This window comes from Aulostomus chinensis, chromosome 2 (assembly GCF_037954235.1).
Source record: "Aulostomus chinensis isolate RoL2024-O1b breed Wild chromosome 2, RoL_Achi_v1.0, whole genome shotgun sequence".
In the NCBI taxonomy this organism is placed as follows: Eukaryota; Metazoa; Chordata; class Actinopteri; order Syngnathiformes; family Aulostomidae; genus Aulostomus; species Aulostomus chinensis.
Genome location: NC_141321.1, coordinates 11,358,652 through 11,381,163, shown reverse-complemented (window position 1 = coordinate 11,381,163; position 22,512 = coordinate 11,358,652). Strand labels below are relative to the sequence as shown.

At 42.9% G+C, this 22,512-nt stretch overlaps 1 protein-coding gene across 1 annotated transcript; it reads right to left on the bottom strand.

Annotated features, from left to right (window-relative positions):
* Positions 1 to 1,636: 1,636 nt before the first annotated feature.
* trpm5 (transient receptor potential cation channel, subfamily M, member 5) lies at positions 1,637 to 21,977 on the bottom strand. The gene is made up of 26 exons (XM_086192432.1): positions 21,807 to 21,977; positions 17,959 to 18,026; positions 17,189 to 17,345; positions 16,828 to 17,008; positions 16,097 to 16,263; positions 15,802 to 15,979; positions 15,584 to 15,648; positions 15,077 to 15,262; positions 14,694 to 14,793; positions 14,469 to 14,587; positions 13,742 to 14,083; positions 12,835 to 12,978; positions 8,669 to 8,792; positions 8,366 to 8,511; positions 7,234 to 7,346; positions 7,060 to 7,161; positions 6,152 to 6,410; positions 4,965 to 5,083; positions 4,638 to 4,770; positions 4,382 to 4,556; positions 4,079 to 4,247; positions 3,084 to 3,262; positions 2,828 to 2,960; positions 2,340 to 2,412; positions 2,138 to 2,228; positions 1,637 to 2,007 (listed from the first exon to the last, which is right to left on the bottom strand). The coding sequence occupies exons 1-26, from the start codon at positions 21,975 to 21,977 to the stop codon at positions 1,871 to 1,873; spliced, it is 3,831 nt and encodes a 1,276-aa protein (XP_086048558.1). The 3' UTR covers positions 1,637 to 1,870.
* Between the last annotated feature and the right edge of the window lie 535 nt (positions 21,978 to 22,512).

The following is a 22,512-nucleotide window of genomic DNA, read 5'->3' as shown; positions in this document are numbered from 1 at the left end:
CAGTAGAATATTTAAGCACGAAGGAACTCTGCTTGAGTACCTCTGTCCAGGTGAACTCTGACAAACACAACACTTCCAACGACGGGGGGCTTCAAATGGGTAACAGGTATTTGTGCTAGACTTTAATTTTGTTTTATTTCATCTTGTCAATTATTTGAAAAATGTAATGCAAAATTAGTTTTTTTTTTTCTCATACTCAAGAAAGATTTTGCATTTTGTTTTATTTAAACATCTTCCAAGTTATGTGTACAAGGCATTCAGAATCAATATCAGATATTAATACTAGTATTAATATTTAAAATGACGAGAAATTGAAGACATACTACTTTTTAAAAATTTCATTTCAGCTGAACAACTCATGGTCTTAAGTATTTATTGCAGACCAGAGCACTGTTAGGGTTTGGTGTCCAGGCTCTGACATCGTCACTCCCTGCATGTGCCCACATAAAGAAATTAAGGAGAGATGAGCAGGTGCATGCTGGGACATGTATTTTGATTGCATTTTAACCCCTTAATTTTTTTTTTTTGGATGAATATTTTAGAGTGACATTAATTGGTTTTATCAAATATATCAAAAATCTCTTCTTTTTTTTTTAAACCAGCTTCCAACTTCCGTGACCCAGGGACTCCAAATCAGACTGGAAATATAAGACACACCTCTATTAACTGAATTTTATTGAACCCTGTCTTTCTATGATTAGAGAAAATGTTTGGTTTTTTTTTCATATATGTTGCAAAAATTCAACATTTTCCAATCAGTACCCAATGTCAGTAAAAGACTGTAAAAAGCGAACACACCTGCATTTATTGTATTTTACTGCCGTATAAATTTATATGAATATTTTAGCGGACAAGTCACATGAATCGCGGGTCCAGAGCTTTCTCAGCAGCATCACACCACCACTGCAGGCTCATCTTCTTCCCATACTGCATCTTGGTGCCATCACTTCTCCTGGTAAGCCCCGCCCACACACCTGCCCATACTACTTCCATTGCTCCGTGGCCCAGCTGTGATGCTCACATGCCCACTGGACACTTTGGTGTTGGACAGGGGTCAGTATGGGTACTCTGACTAGTCTTTGGCTACGCAGCTGCCATGACCTGTTATGTCACATTTGTAGCAGAACCAACATGACGTCTTTCAGCAGATTGTGCTGCGGTAGCTCTTCTGTGGGACTGGACAACACGGTCTCAGCCTCGTGCGCATAAATGAGCCGTGGGCACCCATGACCCTGTCATCAGTTCACAGGTTTTCCTTCCTTTGACCTCATTCGGTGGGTCCTGAAAACCGCAGTCCGGCAACAGCTAACATGGAGATGCTCCACTTGTTTCTCCATCACAGTTTGACTCTGGTCAAATTCGCTCACCTCCTTTAATTCAGATACAGCAGAAACTCAGCTTTTTAAAATTTTCAGTAGCTTCCGATTGATTTTTCCAAACAGACTGGGACTAAGATGTTTTTATTTCTGTGCATCCTGTATTTTATACAAATATTTCATTGCAATAATCAAATTTTTTTTTCATATATAGCAAAAATTCAGCATTTTCCTTTTTCAGAGTTTTTTTCAGAATGGCACCCGATATTAGACTGCAAATATAGGGCACACCTAGCATTATTGTATTTTATTTTCTTATATGTTTCATAGAAGTATTTTTGTGAAAACATGTTTTTTTTTCTATGGACAGAAAAAAAAATCAGCATTTTCTTTTATCAAATAGCCTCCAAGTTATGTGACCAAAGGACAACAAATCTCTATATTGACCAAAGGATTCACTGATTATGAAAATAACAGATGATAAATAATATCTAGCTGTAGCCCTGGAATATCAATTTTAATGATAATGTCATCACCTTGCTACCACGCTACTTTTATTCATCACCAGTCTTCTTGTTGGTTCCACATGGATGACATGACCTTCCTTCTGCTCCTCCTGGTGTCACCTCCCTCTCTGCTTTACTCTGAGGTGCATCGGCGAAGCTACTTGACTTGAATCCTGCCAACGATGCTGCCACATTGTGGCACATGAATAATTATTAATCAAAACTCAATTGTGCAATCATGCAAGTTTACGATCTAGTTATTTCAAGTATGATTTTCCTTTTCTTCACTTATGCTATGGTTTCCATTTGTCTCACTTGGAACTTGTGGAGCCTCTTTCCCGCACTTTAATGTGCTCCGAGCGAAGCACTCGGCCATCCAGGACAGCACCTCTCCACAGTATCGGACCTGCACACACATTCACAGATGACTGCAGCTGATAGGAGTTTACTTAAAATCAATATAATCTGATCATAAACCAAATAAAGAGGCGTTTGCATCCTCTCCAGACATAATTACTTGAGCTTCTGTGGAGGCCAGACGTTTCTCTTGGTCCTTGAATCCACCAACAATTCTCAGCAGGCTCTGGACCCTTGAGAACAAATAATCATTGATAAATACTGAATCACTTCCAGGAATATGAAATTATGTTCAAGAGTAAAACCCTATCTAAAATCTACCAAAAGATTTTCTGTGTCCTCTAGTTGTCTTTGGCCCCCTGGTCGACTTCAAACTTACTACAGTGACACCACCCTAGCCAAATTCACTACATTTTCTTTAGTTAAGTTTGAAATTACCATTCCAATGATTTATTTAGTATTTAATTACACAGTGTAAGCCGGGCTACAGGCTGAACATTTCTCTGTTCACACAATACATTTCCCATATTTGTTGACAAATTGTGCCCGTAGGCCCACACTCACATGGAAGTTTTTGGGTTTATGAAACAGGGAATGGATGTTTTCTGACTGCTCGGCAGGAAACCCAATTAGCAGAATAACAATTACTTTGAGGATGTACTCTTGAGTCGCTCCTCGCTGCTCTCCCAGTGCTGGCGCTCAACTTTGGCCAGGTAGTTCTCCTTCTGTACCGTCTCCCATGTTATCAGCCTCTGGTCGAGGCCCGCCGGCAGCTCTCTCTCTGGTAGAACACAACCAATTTACTGGCAGGTAATTAAAGTAGGTGAAGGACAGAGATAAGCAAACGGTGTGTTTCAGTCAGATAGAAACAGAACTAAATAGCTACATAAGCTCAACGTCATACCCAGGTGCTCCTGCTTGGACTCGGGCTGTTTGACAAAGCTGAGCAGGACTTGAGAGAGGTGACTGATGATGATGAAGGGCGGAGCAAGAGCCGGACGGCTGTGGTACTCCACTATTAGATTGTATCTTTGGAACTTCCAGAAAATATCTGTGTTGCCCTGCACAACCTGGAAGGTGTAGCTTCAAACAGGAAAAGAGAAAGAAAAAGAAAACGTTTCCTTGCAGCGATAAAGTAGAGAAGCATACGGTACTTTTGTCGCTGCATAGACGTTCCTGGTTTTAGTTTTTAAAGAGTTCAGATCAGCTTGTCAGGTTGCAGGAAATGATGTAATAACTACAAATAAATGTAAATAGCATTTTTGTAGTTGATATGATACAACTGACCGCAATTTTACCTCATTGGCTGGTTGTTACCTTTTTATTGTAAGTAAAATCCCAATAATGTAATATAATTTCAGAAATAATACTAGTAATAATTTTTTGATAGTTTGCCTCTCTCGCTGCATCAATACAGCATGGAATTTTTATTAAAAAATATTCTTAGATTTGGGTCCAAGTGGCTAAACCTCATCAAATTGTGGTCAATGGCTCTAATGTAGATTAAATTAATTGCCTTGATATGAAAAAGGTTGTGAACAACAGTTCCACAGTTTAGAATGTTGAAATTAAGAGGTTGAAAGCTGAGCAGAACCTAAGCTTGCAAGGTTTTGAGTTATATAATCACATTACTTAATGTTTTCATAGTACAGTCATAGATATTTTTTGTTTCAATTGACCTTCATTTAGTGAAACCCTGCATCCTTCACATCCCTGTTACCTGGCAGGCAATGGAAGAACTTATTAAATCATGCAAAAAATATCATTATGGTATTGATCTATAAATTTGTCTTTTCTTGCGTAATCCTGTATTATAATGTTGATACTTTGGAAAAATATTGTAGACTCCAGCCAGACAGACAAATATATGAACGGTTTTGTGGACTTTTGGGTGCTGACCTGAACATGGCGATGAGCAGGTTGAGCAGCAGGACATTGGTGACAAGCAGGAAGATGACCAGCAGCAGGATGACCAGCCAGTTGGCATAGACATTTGGACACGGTGGCCGCAGGCCCTTAATAATCTCCTCTGAGTCATTGGTACAGTTAATTTCAGGCATCCGAGCAGCTGTTTTAATGAAAAAATGTAGTCAAATAGTGAGACAATGATTAAAACGATACATGAACGATCATGCTATGTTGTTTTTATGTTAAATCAATATCTGATGCTCTTAATGACAGTTAAAAACTGCTGTGATGCACCATCGATTTCCTCCAGGGGGATCTGGCCAAATATGTGAAGGTAGGGGCGATACAAAGCCCTGCGAAACACCCAGTCAATCCTGGGGTCATTAGGGTGGAGGAGTGCCTGGGTGGCCACACCATACGCAATGAGCCACACACTCAGGAAGAAGAGGAAGAAGAAGACATCCTTCATCTGGGAAGGAAAAAAAAAACCCACATTTTCGTTATCTTTCCTGAATAGACAAAGAAGGCGATTCGCATCTTGTTCTGTTACCATTCTCTCCACAATGATGATCTTTGGCCCCAGCTGTTTGTGAATGGCAAAGATGTGGATCAGACGGAGAGTGAAAACCATGAAGTCTATTGCCAGAACTGTCCTTCCTGCTTCATAGGTGTCATCGACCATCCTGCAAAACCAAAGACTCCACACCATCTGCTGCATGTTTGATCCACTTCTGCTCTTTTCCTGCTCCCTGATGACTGTTACTTGTGTACTTCAATATTCAAGTCTTACATCCAAATCATCAAACCAATTCACTTATCATTCTCCAAACTAAACTGTAGTTTCATCCTCAAAAAAGTGGCATGAGGTGTAATTTACCTGCATGATACTCCCACAACAAAGAGTAAGATAGCAACCATGTCACACTTGTTCCAGTTGTCCTCCACATAGAGCTTGAACTTCTTCAAGATGTTCATCTCTTCATCTGAAAAGAAGCTCTGTGCCATGGCAGATGATAATATGTAAGTGTTAGTGATTTATTTGGACCTTAAATAACAGGTTAATTGGAAAACATAGCTCAGTGGAGGAGGTGAGGTGGGGTGGAGGCACTTTCCTCCAGGAGGCAGGGTGACCAGTTCATGGATTGTGAGGCAAAGGCAGAAAGTCTATTCTTCCCACCCTGGACTTGCTATGGTTAGAGAGCATGTTTGGTTCCACATGGATCTGGGTTCAAGACCAGGGTGGCTGACTCTGCCTTCACTACATATGGGGTGTGACCTTCTGGTTTGGTTGTGTGATGGGGGAAACACCAGGTATGCTGGGATTGGAGAGGTGCAGTGGAGGAGGTGTGAAAGATGCGTGCGGGTGTGTGTGTGTGTGTGTGTGTGTGTGTGTGTGTGTGTGTGTGTGTGTGTGTGTGTGTGTGTGTGTGTGTGAAGGGCATGAGAATGCTTGAATATGCACTTGGCTGCGATGTCAACAAGCTTGGCTCTTTAGTGTCATGGTCAGTGACTATGTTTGAAACCTCATGGTCCATGAGTCATGGACCCGGGTTCAAGAGCAGGGACAGGAGCCTACCCTCTGCCTTCACTGCACATCCTTGAAGGTGCTATATGTGAGTTTGAGAAGCAGCTATCAAACCAGCTCCAGTAATACTCTACACTCTAACCAACAGGGGCAGCACAGGAAATGTAGGGTCTCCGATCCTTTTTTAAGGAGTAAAAAAGCTGTCAGAAAGTTAGCAATCAAGCTCAGCTATCAAGTTAAGGATTGCTCTCTGGGCTCTGATTATGAATGAAAGTCAGGTGAGTGTGAATGCAGGTGCTGCAGGGATGAGAGTGAGGGCTGTTGAGGTGAGGAAGAAGCACAGCTAGAAGAAAACCTTGTGACTAGTTTGAGTACCATCTGAACATTGCTGATACAAGCAGTAGAAATGTCAGGTGGGTTTAGTCTCTGACACCACGGAGATACTGTTTGCTATGTAAGTTTATATCATATTAATCTAAAAACTCAGAACATCTGTGGCAGTATGAAAATGGAATTTGTTTCACTGAATGCTGTCAGACCTGTCGAAGTTCCTCCAGGACCAAGGTGAAGACCCAGAAGTAGAGCATTATCTCCGGGACTCCAGGACCAGAGGGAGGCGGTGGACCGAAGTCCAACAGGAGCACGTAGGTGAAGAGGCAGAGGAAGGCAAAGTACATGATGACATTACCCAGGAACACAGTCACGGGAGCACTCCAGAAGCGACGCCAGCGACGGAGCAAGAAACGCCACCACACTGATGCACAGCTCTGGTCCGCTGGGCCTCCAGGTGGAGAGTTCCTGGACGACAGGCACCAGAAAGCCTCCCCATTTTATTCTAGATAACTAACAGCAACATCTATAATGTGTTCTCCTCATCAACAAGGTGATGAAATATTAACCTTTCGTTCATACTGAAAAAACACACATAAACAAGTTAAATTCGGAGGAGAATATTTGAAAAAAACAATTGGTATTTGTTCATTATTTTGGTGACAACAATGAGCAAAATGAAGAAAATGATATCAGTCATCAGATCAATGCCAGTATATCTAAAAAGTTACAAATTTCTCCGGGTACCGAAGATGTGCCGATGTTGTCCTGCATGCGCGATTATTATGTTTTGTGCTGAGAAACTTTTTTTTTTTTTTTTTTTTAACTTTGAGCACAACAAAAATATAGTAAAGTTGAGGTTAAACCTGCCTTTAACGCTTTAGGTACGTTAAGGCTAAAGACCTGACCAGCAAGGATATAAATAAACATTAGAGGACAATAACAGGCTCGTTATTTAAAAAAAAAAATTGAAATAGTGAAAAAAAAAAGAAATGTTGTGCCAACAAACATAAACGTATTTCTATATTTCTGTCTACCCCCTAACAAACTGGATTCATATTACACTTCTTGTTTGACAAAGACGACTGTGTGTTATTTAAACGACCAACAAACGCACAGAGGGTCGTCGTCATCTGTCAGCAGCAGAGCCTTTTCTGTATCCAGACTGTCCAGTTCCACAAACTGCTCCCCACCATCACGGTTGTCCAGCTCCTCGTCACTGGAGAACATGCAGGACAGTGTTAGAACCCACCACAGCGGAACATACGCCCCTATAGACAAAGGGGATCACCTGAACTTTATGAGGTTGGTCCAGATGAGAGGAGGACAGAAGAAAGACACCACGAGCTTGGAGATGGCCGTGTCTGTTGTCATGGCTCCCCACCAGATCTTTGTCAGGAGGGCCTGATGTGACCACAAGATGGCACCGTCTGCTTTGCAATATTCTTAACGCTGGTCATGACATCATTGAATGTACATTCTGCAGAGTTATCCTAACTGTTAAAAATCCCAATTCCCCCACTTGATTAATTCACATCACGAGGTGTGTAGGTCACTTCCTTCTTCACGCCTCTTTGGATGCACTGAGGTCATTTAAATGAACTAAATAATGCTTAGTCATGGGCTCATCCATCTTTTATAACAGAGCAGTAAAATCCACAGTATCTCAAAACATCAAACATGTCCTGAATTATAATTAACAGCTACCTACTTTAAGGGCTATACTTCAACTGTACACTGTAAATAAATCATGACTTGACTTGCTAACTTTTCCCGCTGACACTGAAAACTAACGAACAATCACTGATGACTTTGTGAAGGCAAAGACTAACGATGGAGGGAGAACACTGAGGAAAACCAAACTGAGTGTTCTCTGAAAAACATAAGAAATCTTCTACTAAAAAAAAAAGATTCCTCTCCTTCTGGAGCAAACAAAACCACAGAAAGAAGAGTAAATGTATTGATCCCACCAAGTGAGACGACTTGCCTCCGCCCTACTGTTCATTACCCACCAGGGAGGTCATGTTTTTATGAATATGCAAAAATTTCCCTTGGTTTAAGAGCAGGGAGTAGCGTGGGCCCTGGAAGGACCGATTCAGATCTGTGTATCATAATGAAGCCCCGAACCAGGTCTGGATCTGATGATGCCATATCATCCTTTTAAAATATCCAATACACAAATATGATATTGATTTTGCATCAGGTTTACACTGTCCAGCATAATAATGTGCCCCAGCCAAATAAACACCTAATGACCCTCAGTATTGTTCAAATGGCTGCAGGGCCATATTGTTCATATGCATAGTATTTCAGAATCAAATGAGAATTTTCAAAGACCCCACACTTTTTAACTAATGGAGGTGTGGTTGAATAAATCTGGCTCATCAGGGTCAACCAACCGTATAAACGCGCCCCCTTGTCACCTGAACTCCATCGTGTGCAAAGAAGGATTTGGCGTCCGCCTCGGTTGCCAGGTTCAGGACTGTAGATTTGCTCCAGCAGTGTGTTCTCCTCACCAACAGCGCGTACGCTCTGTCCTCACTGTTGGAGTAACATTCTCCGAAGACATCTGTCATCATTACACAGGTAGTCAAACACAGCCCCTTCCCACTGTGCTTGTTAGGGGAACTTTTGAGGTCAGTGAATAGAATACATCTGCATCTTCAGCAATGTACGACCTTTACTTTTTCTTCATCACACTGTCATCTGGCAGTTTAAGTACTCACCAAGGGCAAACTGCTCATACTTGGCCTCCTTCATGCTACGTGCAGACTCAGCCTCAGATTCCAGTCGTGCCATCTCTTTCAGAATCTTACAACCCGCCAGCGCCGCTGCTACGGCCTCCGGGCCCTGAAGGATTAAAAGAAAGCCAGATCCATGAAATGGGTCGGAGAAATCTAGTTGTTGGGTTTTAGAGAAGTCCATGTTTTGCATCTAAATGGGGTGTGCTGTCTGCATCTGGCAGCAATAAACGCATTTCCTGATCCCTAATTTGCCTTTTCTTCCTTTACCCCCTCGTGTAAGGTGATGTGTCCATATGATGGCTTGTTTGAGGATTCAGAAACTGTGAGTTTTGATTAGATATGGTAGAAAGATACATAATATTACAAGCAGTAAACTCAAACTGATGATCCTCATGACTGCACTAGAAACTGTGCTAGCCAACCGGTAGGATGAAGTTATTAGTGGTATTGAATTCATATGAAATCACTGGAAAAGAATGTTCAGCTTCATCGTGTTCAGGGCTGGTGATCCGGCAGGCCTGTCTTAGCTGGACTGGATAAGAACAGCTTGATATTCTGCGTCTCTGATGCTTCCTTGGCGGAGGTACGTGATCTCTGAATGCTTTCTAGTTTGCTTTTAACTCTGCAATTTCAGTACAGATTATAACACTCAGAGTGAAAGTACTCACAGTACACATCACTTCTACTTTGTAAATTACATATTTTTCCACTTCCTCCAATTCACCGTCTTCATTACTTTTTGAGAAATTCTGCTGAAAAAAAACTCATAAAAAATAAAAGGGATTAAAAAAAGTCCTGGATTCGACTCTTTACTCAGATCTGCTCTAATAAATGGATTCTTCTTTAGTCCCTCTGAGGGTCAAGAAAATAATGAACAGCTTTTTCTTAATCCTGCTAAGAGACAAACAGCACTGTGAATATGACTTCCATGGTAGTGAGCGTTAGTCTTTTCCTGCTTGTTTCCAGTCTTAATGCTGAACTACACGCAACTTCTCCATGATCTGCTCTAATGTCTGTCAACTGTATACCATTTTTCCACTTTTATTTTGTACGTTTTTTTTCCCCTCCAGTGTTCACATTAGTTTTTGTTCAGTTTAGTTCCACCCTCAGTCCTCAGCCAGATTGTCGTCGTCTAGTTTTTCTCGTGCGTACATTCTGTCCAGCTGTCTCCTTGTGTTTGCTTCAATTTTTTTTACTCTCCCCATTTTTTGTGCTCTTTTGTGCTTTGGTCTTGCCTGGTTTTGTTCACCTTCGATGACTGCCTTTTCATGTGTGACCTCTTTTACAGTTTCCAGGAGTCTTTTCTCTGTGTCTGAGTCCCGCTTTTGTACTCACTTGTTACATCCAGCTTCATATTGAGAAGCCACATAAAGTATGAGGTATATTGATTTTCTCACCTAATACACAGCATGAATAAAAACAATTGTAAAAACTGAAGTATTTCTTTAAAGAACTGCTTTAGTACCACATTGATTCCCTGTCAGTTACATATAAATATGAGGAGAGAAGCAGGAGGATGACGACGAGTGATTCCTTTTGCTCTCTTTTACAAGTTAACACACCTGTAGTCGGTCCTCTGTGGTGAGAGTTTGATAATGTTAAGGACCGGTGCCAGTTTCCTGTCTATTGTCAGGAATAGATCGAAAACTATCAGATTCATTGTCATGAAACCTGATGGAAGTGTCAGGCTGTGTGGAGGAAGGACCCAAATGCATAAAAAAAAAAACAAGGAAGGCACAGTTGCGGAACTAAAGATGAAAAACAAAACTTGCAAACCAGCAGAGCGAAAGCTGAGGAACCTGAGAAGAGTGAACGGGTTGGAAAACTAACAAGGACGCTGTGAGAAGCACAAAAATCCAACAATGACAAGACAGAACCAAACTGAGAGACAGTCCGAGCTACTGGCAAGATGAGGAAGAGTTGGGCGAAGTGAGGGGAGGGAGGAGAAACCCTGGGAGCACAGCTGTGACTGATGAAGACTGATGAACTGACAAGACACAGGCGAGTCACTGAAAGGGTGGGAAAACAGACAGAAAGGAAGTGAACTCAAAGCCAAGCACAGGAGGTGACAGGATTCCAAAATAAAACAGATTCAAGCAAATGAGGAATCAGAAAAAACAGAGGGCATAAAACATGCCTGTTCCAATCTAAGAGGCCAAGGAGTGACGCATTCAGTGAGGAGAAAGAGGAAGGACAGAGCCTCCTTCCAGTGAAAAGCTCCATGCAACAGAAGTCAGAGAGATATTTGTTTCTGCACATTACAGTCTGAGTTACTATTGATGTTGACTGGCATTTACCCTATCTGTAGCATAAAATGTGCATATACTCTTGTATCATAGAGCATGTACACCAGAGACTTACTGCCTGCCAAACTGCTACTTCCAGTTAGCTCTCCGCTAACTTGAATGTGGATAAATAATTTAACTTGCAGCTCTAACAGACTTTTCTAATGTTATACGACCAAACTGATTAGATTGTCTTAATAAGACAAGTCATTTTATGGGAACTGCCCATCCATCCATTTTCTACCGCTTATCCTGTTAAGGGTCGTGGGGGGTGGAGCCTATCCCAGCAGCCTTCAGGTGAGAGGCGGGGTTCACCCTGGACAGGTCACCAGTCCATCACAGGACCAACACATAGAGACAAACAACCATTCACACTCACAGTCACACCTACGGTCAATTTAGAGTATCAATCAGCCTCGTCCCCTCTTGATGTCTTTGGACTGTGGGAGGAAGCTGGAGTACCAGAGAGAACCCACACAGGAACAGGGAGAACATGGAGACTCCACACAGAAAGATCCTGTGCTGGAACCTGGAACCTTCTTGCTGTGAGGGGACAGTGCTGACCACTGCACCACCGTGCCACCCTTTTATGGGAATTGTGTGACACTAAATAATGAATCCTCTATTTTACAGCTGAAACCTTGGTTTGTTATGGAGCCACATCGTACTGAGCTGCTTGCAGTTAGCACTCCGCGAACATGAAAGTGAGCAAATATTCTAATCATTTAGATTTAGGGGCTGGATTCGTCATGTGATGGACAGGCGGGAGGCGTTAACCACAGAAAGCATCGCCATTGGATATAAATTTTGGATTTTAGTGAAAAGATACAGAACAAAGTGAAGGGAGCTTTAATGTATAATATTACCATGGCGCAGTATATAACCAACAGGTAATAGCAGTATATGAGGGTATTTACTTTGTGGCTGAATAATTTGTAGAAAAATGAGAACTGCGTGTGTGAGGAGAGAGATAACAAACCCCCGTTTGAAGTTACGCTCAGTATTGTAGACATATAGAGAGGAATGTGTAATGCTGCTCCTGGTTCATGTGTACATACTGGGTATGAGCTATTTCACCAGCGTGAGCATAGCTGCAAGGGTAAATGTGACGACGCCTGCACCATGAGAGATACTTCAAACAATCAAATTATGAATGCAGATATCCCCGCCAGTGTCTGAATAAAAGAACGATTTGCAGTGTGTGTGTGTGTGTGTGTGTGTGTGTGTGTGTGGGGGGGGGATGTACATACAGTGAATGCAATTACCATAATTTCAGATAATGTTTGGAATAAGACGCAGGCAAGGAGCACATCAGGGTGACCGCTTGAGAGATTACAGTAATTGGTTCCCTTAGTGCAGGAAGGGCAACACCAAAATGAAAGGTGCTTTGAAAAGATGTTGAAAACAGACAGCAATTACCTTTGATTGGTGTCATTTAAACTATTCATGAATCATCAGTGACATGTCGGGGTGTATTTCTCATTAACTTCATTAACACTTTAGATATGCCTGAATTACATCTTCGCAGGATGAAACCGCAGCCCAACCAAGGCCTTGATATGAATAATCTATTTGGAGATGAGACACTTTTTTTTTTTTTTAATTTCACCTCAGTTCTTGATAAATGTGCAGTTTTCTCAGCACTTTTATCTGGAGTGACATTTTCATACGGCAGGAGTGACTCGCACTTGCACTATGCTGGTCCACATCACTCTTGTTCACCCTGACAACAAAATACAAAGGGAAGCAGCTCACTTTGGTGTGGTCTGTGAGTTTTTTTTGCCAATGTCAGACACATTCAGTCTTTTATTGATTGAGCTACATAGTATTGCTTTCACGACTAAAGAAGCAGACCAGACTGACCATGGCCCAGAAGTAGTTCGCCATCTGCTGTCGGTTCTGAAGGACCGCCCAGAGGAAAAGATCCCTCCAAGGATGCTCGCAGCGCTCCTCTAACTCGGCCAGGTTCTTCTGGTTGTGGAACAGTCGACCCTTCGAGGGCTTCTCCTGGTGTGCACAGGTGCACGCAGACACACACAAACACACACACACACACACACACACACACACACACACACCACATAGAATAAATATTTGTTGTGAGTGTAACTATTCATAGTTTACTTTCAGGGTCTACTGGGAAGTGTGGAACTGATGACTTAAATATCTCCCTGAAGCTTTTTTAGATCAATAAAACTAACAAAACTTGAATTTGTTATCAAAATTGAAACAAAATTTGTATTCCTGATTCAGCAGAAGCTAAAAATGAAGAGAGGAAGCTGCAGAGCCAAAGTTGCACATATTATATTTATTAGTTTTCTGATTTTTTTTTTTCTCAAATATCAATTTAACCTGGACTGGTCTGCTGAAGTGGGCTGGCTTGGACCAGCTGATGATCAGCTGACTCAGAAGGATGGTGAGCTGAGCTTGATTGGCCTGAGCAAACGTTCTGCTCCGTGCTGTTCCTGACTCTCATCTTTGGCCTCTTGACTGAGTATCATTTCGTTTCTGTTGTGAAGATTTCGGTGTCTGTTGTCTATTTCTGTGCATCTTCAAGGCCTCTATCACTTCCTCAAATAAAACAATCTGAGATGATTGGAAGAGAAAAATCAACCAGTTTTCTAAAATTTCACTTTCAAGAGTCCAAAAAAAAGAAAAAAAGGCCACAAGCCAGAGTACCGGTTCCAGGAGCAATATCAAATACTTCATTAGTCTAAGTATTGCCTATAGTGCAGTAATCCAGCTTTATTGGACAATGGGAATCACTCACTGTGGGAAGCTTTTGGTAAAAGCCTTTGCAGGAATCATGAAGAAAGTCTTTCAGCACTTTGGCCACCTCATACAGGGTGAAGCGAGGTTTCCCCTGCTCTGAAGGGTGGTGCCCGGGGGGGCCGGGGGTCCTGGCAGCACCCAACAGAAGCTGCTTCTCCTCGTACTTTTTGAGGAGCAGGTTGTGGAGGAGGCTCTTCTCTGACACGGACCAGTAAAGCTCCTGCAGCCGACCGTAGGTGAGGAAGTCGCCCAGGTTCACGCCGTTGTCCACAAAGAGGCGCACAAAATCAGGTTTGTCGTTGATCAGCGCGTCCATCATCACTTCCTCAAGGTTGCACGCCTGCAGAAATCATACATTCCATGTAAGAGGGACTAATCTCCTCCATTTTAGGGTTTGTATTTTACCTTATTCAAATATCTCAACAAGTACAGGAACTATGAAGTGACACGTTAAATATGTGTGAACCCTCGGCCTGTAGTCAGTTAGTTTCTCAGTTTCTGTGTTGTGTCTGTCTCTTTCTGTTTTCCATTTCAAACATCTTCAGGCATAAGATTATGATTATTACCTCCCCCAACCTGTACCTGGCTTTACCATTGTTACTGTAATGAATCAAGATTGCTGCCACTGGCCGCTGGCGTTGAACCAAGAGACAGTCAGTAATCAGGGGAATTGTCACTAGAAACGAGCAGAATGAGGCAAACAGCCAATTTGACCTCTCTCTCACCTTCCACTCAACGTCTCCATTAAAGATGTCACTCTTGGCTATGTCCACCCTGTTCCAGGCCACAGCCAGCTTCAGTTCATCAAGGAAGTCCTGAGCTTCCTGGCTTTGACTCTTACAAGCTGATACACACACAAACACACTTATAAATCATTGACCGTGTCAAAAAGGCTCCCGTGTCACGGATTCCTGTCCATGTGACCATCAGTTTCGAAAACCTTTCCCTACCCTTGACGAGAGCTTTGAGGATGACCGTGTCCAGCTCAGAGCTCTCCTGTTCTGGGTCATGCACGGTCAGCAGATATTCGTGGTCCAGTATCTTGTGGATCTGATTTGCAGACATATTGACATTTAATTTGCAGAAAGCTTTTCAATTGCAAACAAATTGTTTTCTGAATCCCCTCACTGTGTGTGACAGCTTAAAAAAAGACATTATTTTTATCTTCCCCTTCTTATTCATATTCTTAATTAGGCCATCACATACAAATTTTCATGATAATGATGAAAATCCCACTTTAGCTTCTCTCTGAATCTTCCCAGTGTGCCCCATTTTTCTGGCACCATCCCAGTCACGTGATGTGGGTATCTGCGTATGTGCACGTCGCTCTCACCAGCTTGACCCAGTTACTGATGTCTGTGCTGTGGTGGGCACTTGGAAAGGTGTCCAGCAGCAGCTCATGAACACTGTCTGTGTCCCAGCAGCCCCGATTCATCAGCGTGACCAGGATGTCCGCAACACCTCCGGAGCCCGCTAGGATCAGCCACGGTGTTGAATTACATATGCCCTTGTGCATCCGCTGCAGGACAGGACACAACGTTCGGACTTTTAGCCAAACTTTCAGAGAATTACATTGATCTTTGATGTCAAGTCGATAATCTCCTATGGCTGTTTTCATGGAAATAAACTGATGTTTTTGACGGTTTTGTCAGCCATAGAGATTATGTCGGAGGAACAGAGAGAAATCATGTGTCTCTCAGTCTGACCTTCTTTGATTCAGAGTCCTCATTTTGAATTCGTAGCCACTATTCAGCACAATTATTTGGCCACTTTCAAAAGGTCTCTTTGCGGTCATGGTTTTAAAGTTCTTGCAAAATAAGTGCAATGAAATGAGACCAACCTTTAAGATCTTGGGTTCCCCGTGGACCAGCAGGCACAGGACTGGAATCTCAAAACTTCCTGCACCTGCGATCAACAAAGTAAAATTACATCTGTACAACTTGCCACGCCAACAGGCCCAAACGGGTGTAGACCAGGTCAGACCAGGACACACTCAACGATGCAGGAATTTAACAGGTCATGCTCAACATCCCCAGCAGTGGTCTATAAGGACTTTACCTCCGTGACCAGTGCGCTGAAGAGAGATGTGTTTGAGCAGCTTCACCCTCATCTCACTGGTGGCTCCTGGTCTGTTTGGATCCTCCTCCACCAACACAAAGTGAGAGTGGTGGCTGTCCAGGGAGTACACTGACCCATGGGGCAGGTCCTGGGGCTTGTATACAGCCGGCTCATCCACCTAAAGAAGATGAATACACAGCCGACAGCTCCAGCACATTACACATGTCAATATTTGCTGGTAGATGCTGCTGCCAGTATCTATTAGCTGTATGCTTTTTTGTGTATGTGCAGAAACCTTGGCAGCAAGGAGAGCCTCTCGGTTGTGGATCATGTTCCAGGGGGCGATGCCAATGGCCACTACACGAACTTTAGAGGAGGTGCTGGCAAGAGAGTGATCTCTCACCGCCTGGCCCAAGTGTTTGGTGATACCAAAGCGAAGGCCATTAGTTAAAATCCAAGCCCCTGGTGAACATAGAAGCACTTATGGGTGTGTTGATGAGTCTAAATGAGTTTTTTGCGCTCATGCTAAAGAGGACGAGCTGCTATTATCTGTATGTATCAAAATACAAATTTGTCTTGGTCTGAGAGTTTTAGCAAGAAGGTCATGTGATCACCGGTGTTGGTTTGTTTGCAGGATGACTCAAAAAGTTGTGTATGGCTTTTGATTAAATCTGGAAAGATGGTTGAGAAACAAATGATTAGATTGTGCAATTGATTTGATGATGTCATATCACCCTGGTGGTACTATCCACTCACCAAGCGTTGTCTGGTTGTCATGAAACAGGATGCATTCATTAAAATTGGAGGATTTTTTTTTTTTTTTACCAATAATGCGGTTACATTCACCAACCATCTATGAGGAGGTTTTTACTACACACACTGTAGAAAATAAACTCAATCCAGGGAAAACACAGGATTTTTAGACCCTGTGATGTGATTTCAGTGACCATCTACCAGCGCACATACAACCTGTCTTGAATCACTGCTTACACGAGCCAAAACCTGTCCTGGTGCAACATTTCTCACCTGTGCTCTGTGCCGCCTTCACAAGTCCTTTTCTCAGCGTGTCCCTGAGCCAAGGCTTCATCTGAGCCAGCTCGTCTCCTCCCACCAGCGCCACTACCAGGTGAGGAGCAGCGAGTCCCCACTCCTCCGTCAGCATCTGGAAGATCTGCCCCGGCTCTGTACTGCTGCTCACCCTCACAAACTGGGTTGAGGTAGTGACAATTATACAGTACAGCACAATTATACAGTACAGCACAATTATACAGTACAGCACAATTATACAGTACACACAGTACAGTACAATTATATTTTCGTCTTCCTCCTTGTGGTGTTACATAACCGTCTGGGTGTCATCTGGTGAACACCATGATGTCACATCTACCTTTCCTCTTGTCTTGGTCGAGCCGATGAAGTCGATGTCTCCCACTCTTCCAGCTGACCAGTGACTCTTCTCCTGCTTGAGTCTGCTGGCCAGACACCGGGCTACGTTCTCCAGAGTCTCGTCCTCTGTGGAGCAGCAGGAACAGCCTAGGAGAACACTGAGAATCCAGGACAGTGTGTTGCTGTTGTTATATGCTCTCCCTGACAAACACAACTGAGGAAATTTGGTTGTAATTTAGTCATATTTGCAAGATCTTAGAATATCAATATTGTTTTATTGACAGGTCATTTGGATAAGACTTTTAGTCTCATTTCATTTTTATACAAAGGCAAGTCCACAAATCCATGTGTAGATTCATTTAGATCAGTTTACCAAGTTCAAGGTCACGTCTGCTCAGAAGGTGGGATTCTGTTGTGTGTTTTCCTCAGTGTTTTACATTAGATTAGGTATTCTACTCTCCAGCAATGAAATGAATAATTTAAATAGAAAACTACAGTGGCCTAAACTTGAAATTAGCTCGGGCTTGTTAGTCTTGTACACATATTTGCTTTCCTCTGCGCTTTTTCCACTCAGCAGATAATCACTGGGCTGATCCGCATGAGAGCAAATGTCTTTTGTTTCCAGCACATTTTAAACATGAATACTTTGTTTCACAAGGAAGCTTCTGTCAAATGTACTGTATGAATGTGTGTGTGTGTGTGTGTGTGTGTGTTTGTCTGTGCGTTGTCTTTGACAGTCTCACACGTATATATCAACAGACACTCACACACCTGTGCTCCTCCGACCACTCCAGTACTTCACCGCATCTCAGGCATCGGGTCTGTGGCTGCAGCCTCGCCTGTTAACACAAAATGCAAGATCCACTTCCCTCCATTATGACTCACTCCTTTCACACACTGGAAGGTGCTTAGAAGTACTTGTGGTCAATGCAAAACTGGCAGAATTTCCATCCTCGCTTCATATGCAAAGTGCTTCCTGACTGATGTTTGGACTAGAAAGGCACAAAGCACTGCCACTCATACATGAAGCCGAGCAAACTGGGCTGCAATGCTAGGAGCTCGCAGCAGAATGTCTCAACTTAATCCCTCTGATACTTCATCAGTTGTTTTTTTATGAGGCAGTCTGCATTGAAAAAAATCTGTTTATGACTTGGTTCATATGAAGTTATTGTTTCACAAAACAATCAAATGGTCTATTCATCTTTGAAAGCTTCTTTAATAAATAACAGAGTTCAGAAAGGAAGCTCATTCATTATTGATAAGATTATCCATTTTACTGCGTAAACACCAACTTTTATCTGCCAGTCTTATTTGCATGGGAACTCAGGCTGCTGGTGAAAGTTGATTAAAAGACAAATGCTCGCTGGGTGCCTGGAATTAAGGAATGAGCTGATAGAGCTGTGGTTCAGTGGCTGATGTACAGACTGGGAGTCAATTTGTGTTTAACCATCTGTTTTAAAAGCAGCGCGATGTGGAAAGCTTTATTTGACTACAGGTCTGAGTTGGGGTTGGGGGGGGGGGGGGGGCACCATCCAGCACGCAAACAGGAATATTTGCACGCAAAGGTAAAGAGGATACCCAGCTGTGTGTGTGTGTGTGTGTGTGTGTGTGTGTGTGTGTGTGTGTGTGTGTGTGTGTGTGTGTGTTGTGGGGGTGGGGGGAGACAAACGCTTAGTTAAATTACCATCCATTTTCTACCTCTTATCCTGTTAAGGGTCACGGGGGGGTGGAGCCTATCCCAGCAGCCTCCAGGTGAGAGGTGGGGTTCACCCTGGACAGGTCTCCAGTCCATCACAGGACCAACACATAGAGACAGACAACCATTCACACTCACAGCCACACCTACGGTCAATTTAGAGTATCAATCAGCCTCGTCCCCTCTTGATGTCTTTGGACTGTGGAGGAAGCTGGAGTACCAGAGAGAACCCACACAGGAACAGGGAGAACATGGAGACTCACACAGAAAGATCCTGTGCTGGAGCCAGGACTGGAACCTGGAACCTTCTTGCTGAGAGGCAACAGTGCTGACCACTGCACCACCGTGCTGCCTCTTAGTTAAGTTACTTACTTAAACCAGGCTCAGTATTTCTGTCAGAGGAGGAAGTGAATGTGGAAAACAGCAGCTCAGCCCACTGTCTCATGTTGAGTTGTCAGTTAAAAACAACCCATGAACTTGCCAAGTTGATGCAGCTGATAAAGAGCCTGGTCAGGTTTCTAATGTTGTGTTTTTTTATGCAATAATTAAACAAATGGAACGTGTGTTTGGGAGCTGCTCTGTTACAGTTACTGCACATCTGCAGCCATTTACCAGCAATAAATGGAGAGAAATCGTAGCAGCTAGCGTTGGACAGTTTGGGAAAACACCTGAAGAAGACGGCCACAGGAGTTAGATTCACTTCATCTGAGCCTATTTAAATTAATGTTTTCTACACCACATCTCTGGGGTCTGCGTGTTCAAACACATCAACAAAAGCACATACTGTATGTCCATTGTAGGGCAATTAGTACTCTTCAGGAGTACACAGGTATGACCTTGTAGCAACCATCGGTGGTGACATGGGGTGGCAACCACTTGAAGTCATGCTCAAGGCAAATATGGTTTTGTCAGCTGGACTAATTTCCCAAAAGACGGAATTATGAGCAAAATCTTCTCGTGGGATGTCTCAATAGGAGGTGCACGGGCGTCAGAAATGTTTTGGAACGTCAAAATGTTTGTCCTTGGGAACATGGACACGAACACTTGTGTATCCTCAGACTCAGGCTGGATGTAAAGATGTTCAGAGAACTTGCTGTAATGAAGGACAACAACTGGGAGAGGAACTCAGGACATGTCTGTGGGATAAAATATGAATGTGAAAAACATTGTGTGACACTGCGGTAGCTCTATCAAAGTCAGTAGTGTGAGCTTAGAGAGTAAAACACACTTATTACTGTATTTTCATGACCTGAGAATACAGTTGAAAAAGCACCAGCACATGTCGGCATTACCCAGGATTCCCAGGTAGTGACCTAATCTAATGGCTGTTTAATAACCTCGTATTGATCTGACTGCCCTGCGCTTGCTAGTCGGCTCTCAGGCCTCTTTTTATCTGCTTATGCTCAAGAGCAGGCTAGAAAAAACACAGTTTTTCCAGCCTGCTCACTCTGACTTCCACAGAGGGAGCTAACAGCCACACGGATTTTCCAGGTTTTCTAACAACGTGTATTCAGGTCTCACTGCAGACTCTTAGCTGGTCTGCTTCGTTGAGAATATTCGGCCTGGAAAATTCCTAGAAGGTTTCAAGGTTTTTCATGTTTTTGTACTGTGATGACGAGGTTGTTAGCATGCTTGGTCAAAAAATGGCAACGTGATACTCTCTCAGTATGTCCAACATATGACCTTTGAACTGTCACAGAATATTTAGATATCCTCTCATGGTTAAATCACATCATTGCCAGCCTGTCATTTGAGTGAGCAACAATCAATTTGAGGCCTTTAGCGGCCCTCTGTTGATAGTTTAAAGGCAGAACAGACTCGTTGTAGTCATCGGTATGGAGATTTATGAACATTATGAAGGGGCCCAGCCCAGGGCAGCCTCTGGGGCCGTATTTATGTGTATTTTATGTCTATTGGTGTATGTGTGTGTATGGGTTGTTGTTTTTGTTTTGTTTTGTCTCCGTGATGGGACTACAAAATGTGTGTGTATTATTATTCATTCTATTCATGCACCATCAGCATTATATCAATTGGTAAAACAATGTTTTAACTGCTCTTCAGTCTGGTTTGTCTCTCTCTTTCTCTCTCTCTCTCTCTCTCTCTCACAACCACACACACACACACACACACACACACACACACTTCATTGTACATTTTAAGGATGAGGACTTTGTGTGATCTCCAGAAGAAGAAGAAGAAGAGGAGAGGATTATCTGTCTTAATCTATGTGTGTAGATTATTTCCGTCAACAAACAGAAGCGGAATCTATAAGTATAAAACAACACGGCCTCCGCAATCCCTCTTAGACACACACACACACACACACACACACACACACACACACACATACATACACACAGCTGTAATTCTTAACATCAATATTTGTATTTAAATCTCACTTCATACTAAATCCAAGCAACTGGGAAAGCATTATCACTGAATCTGAGTATCTGGTAATACCTCATCCTCCTATGAGAGCATATGACACGGGTTTATATCCAAGAAGGCTGGACCTTCTGAGTAACAGAGGCTTTTCTTGTGGAAAAGAAATGTTTAACCCCCCCCCCCCCAAAAAAAAAGAGAGAACAGTAAGATGTCACAAGTGAGAAGTGCTGGTGTATAATGTGAGTGTGTGTGTGTGTGTGGTAGAGAAGTACTTCAGGCCCAGTGGAAACACTCGATATGATGTCCTAACACATCTCCCCGCCTCCCTCCTCACACACACAACACCCCTGAATGTGAGAATTGATTGTGTTTAGGGAAGGAAAGACGTCTAAATGAATCAGAGCTGGAATTTGACCAAAGTTCAAATTAAATTGACTGATGGAAACTTGTTTTTCACAATTCTTCCTGACATTCTTTTTAAAGCATCAACCCTGTCCCACACTGACAGAACAAATACATCTATCTTGTGCACACTCACCAGCGGTGTTCCTAGCGGCCCCTGCATGGCTCTGACGAAGCCTCCTCTCCTCCTGCTTACCTGTGAGGGATCAGCTGCTCCACAAGCACCAGGCGAGGCACCTGGACCATCCGGAGGTGGCACGCGGCCCAGCAATTCCTCCCCCAACCAATCCCAGACTCTGCTGTGCATCATTAATTTGCATGTTGGTCAGCCAGTGCACATTACTCTCATCATTACCTCTTCCTGCGTGATGAAACACATTCACTTGCCCTGCTATGAAAGTGGAAATTTCTGCTGACGTTTGTGGATCGAGCTTTCACGGCCTTTAGCATTCCTCGACACAGGTTTGCAATAACTGATCTGATTTGCACTGAGAAATCGGATTTATTAAAATAATTGGTTGAACGTTACAACTTAAGTAGATGAAAATGTTTTAAGAATCTGCTGAAGGGGTGGAGCTTGTGTTTTTGATGAATGTGATAGCTCACGCAGGAACAAAGGGAGGGAATTCATTCAAATGTTGCACAAATGTCCTCCTGGACGAAGAGACGTTTCTCTGGGTTATTTATCTTATTCCTAGTGTGCCTCAGTAGCCTCTGCAATCCACTGTGTTACACTAGGTTTAATAAACATGCTTACCACCAAATTATTTTTTACACGCCATGTTGGGAGAAGTATTCAGCAACTTATTATATCACAAGGTACAACTTGTTTCCACTGATTT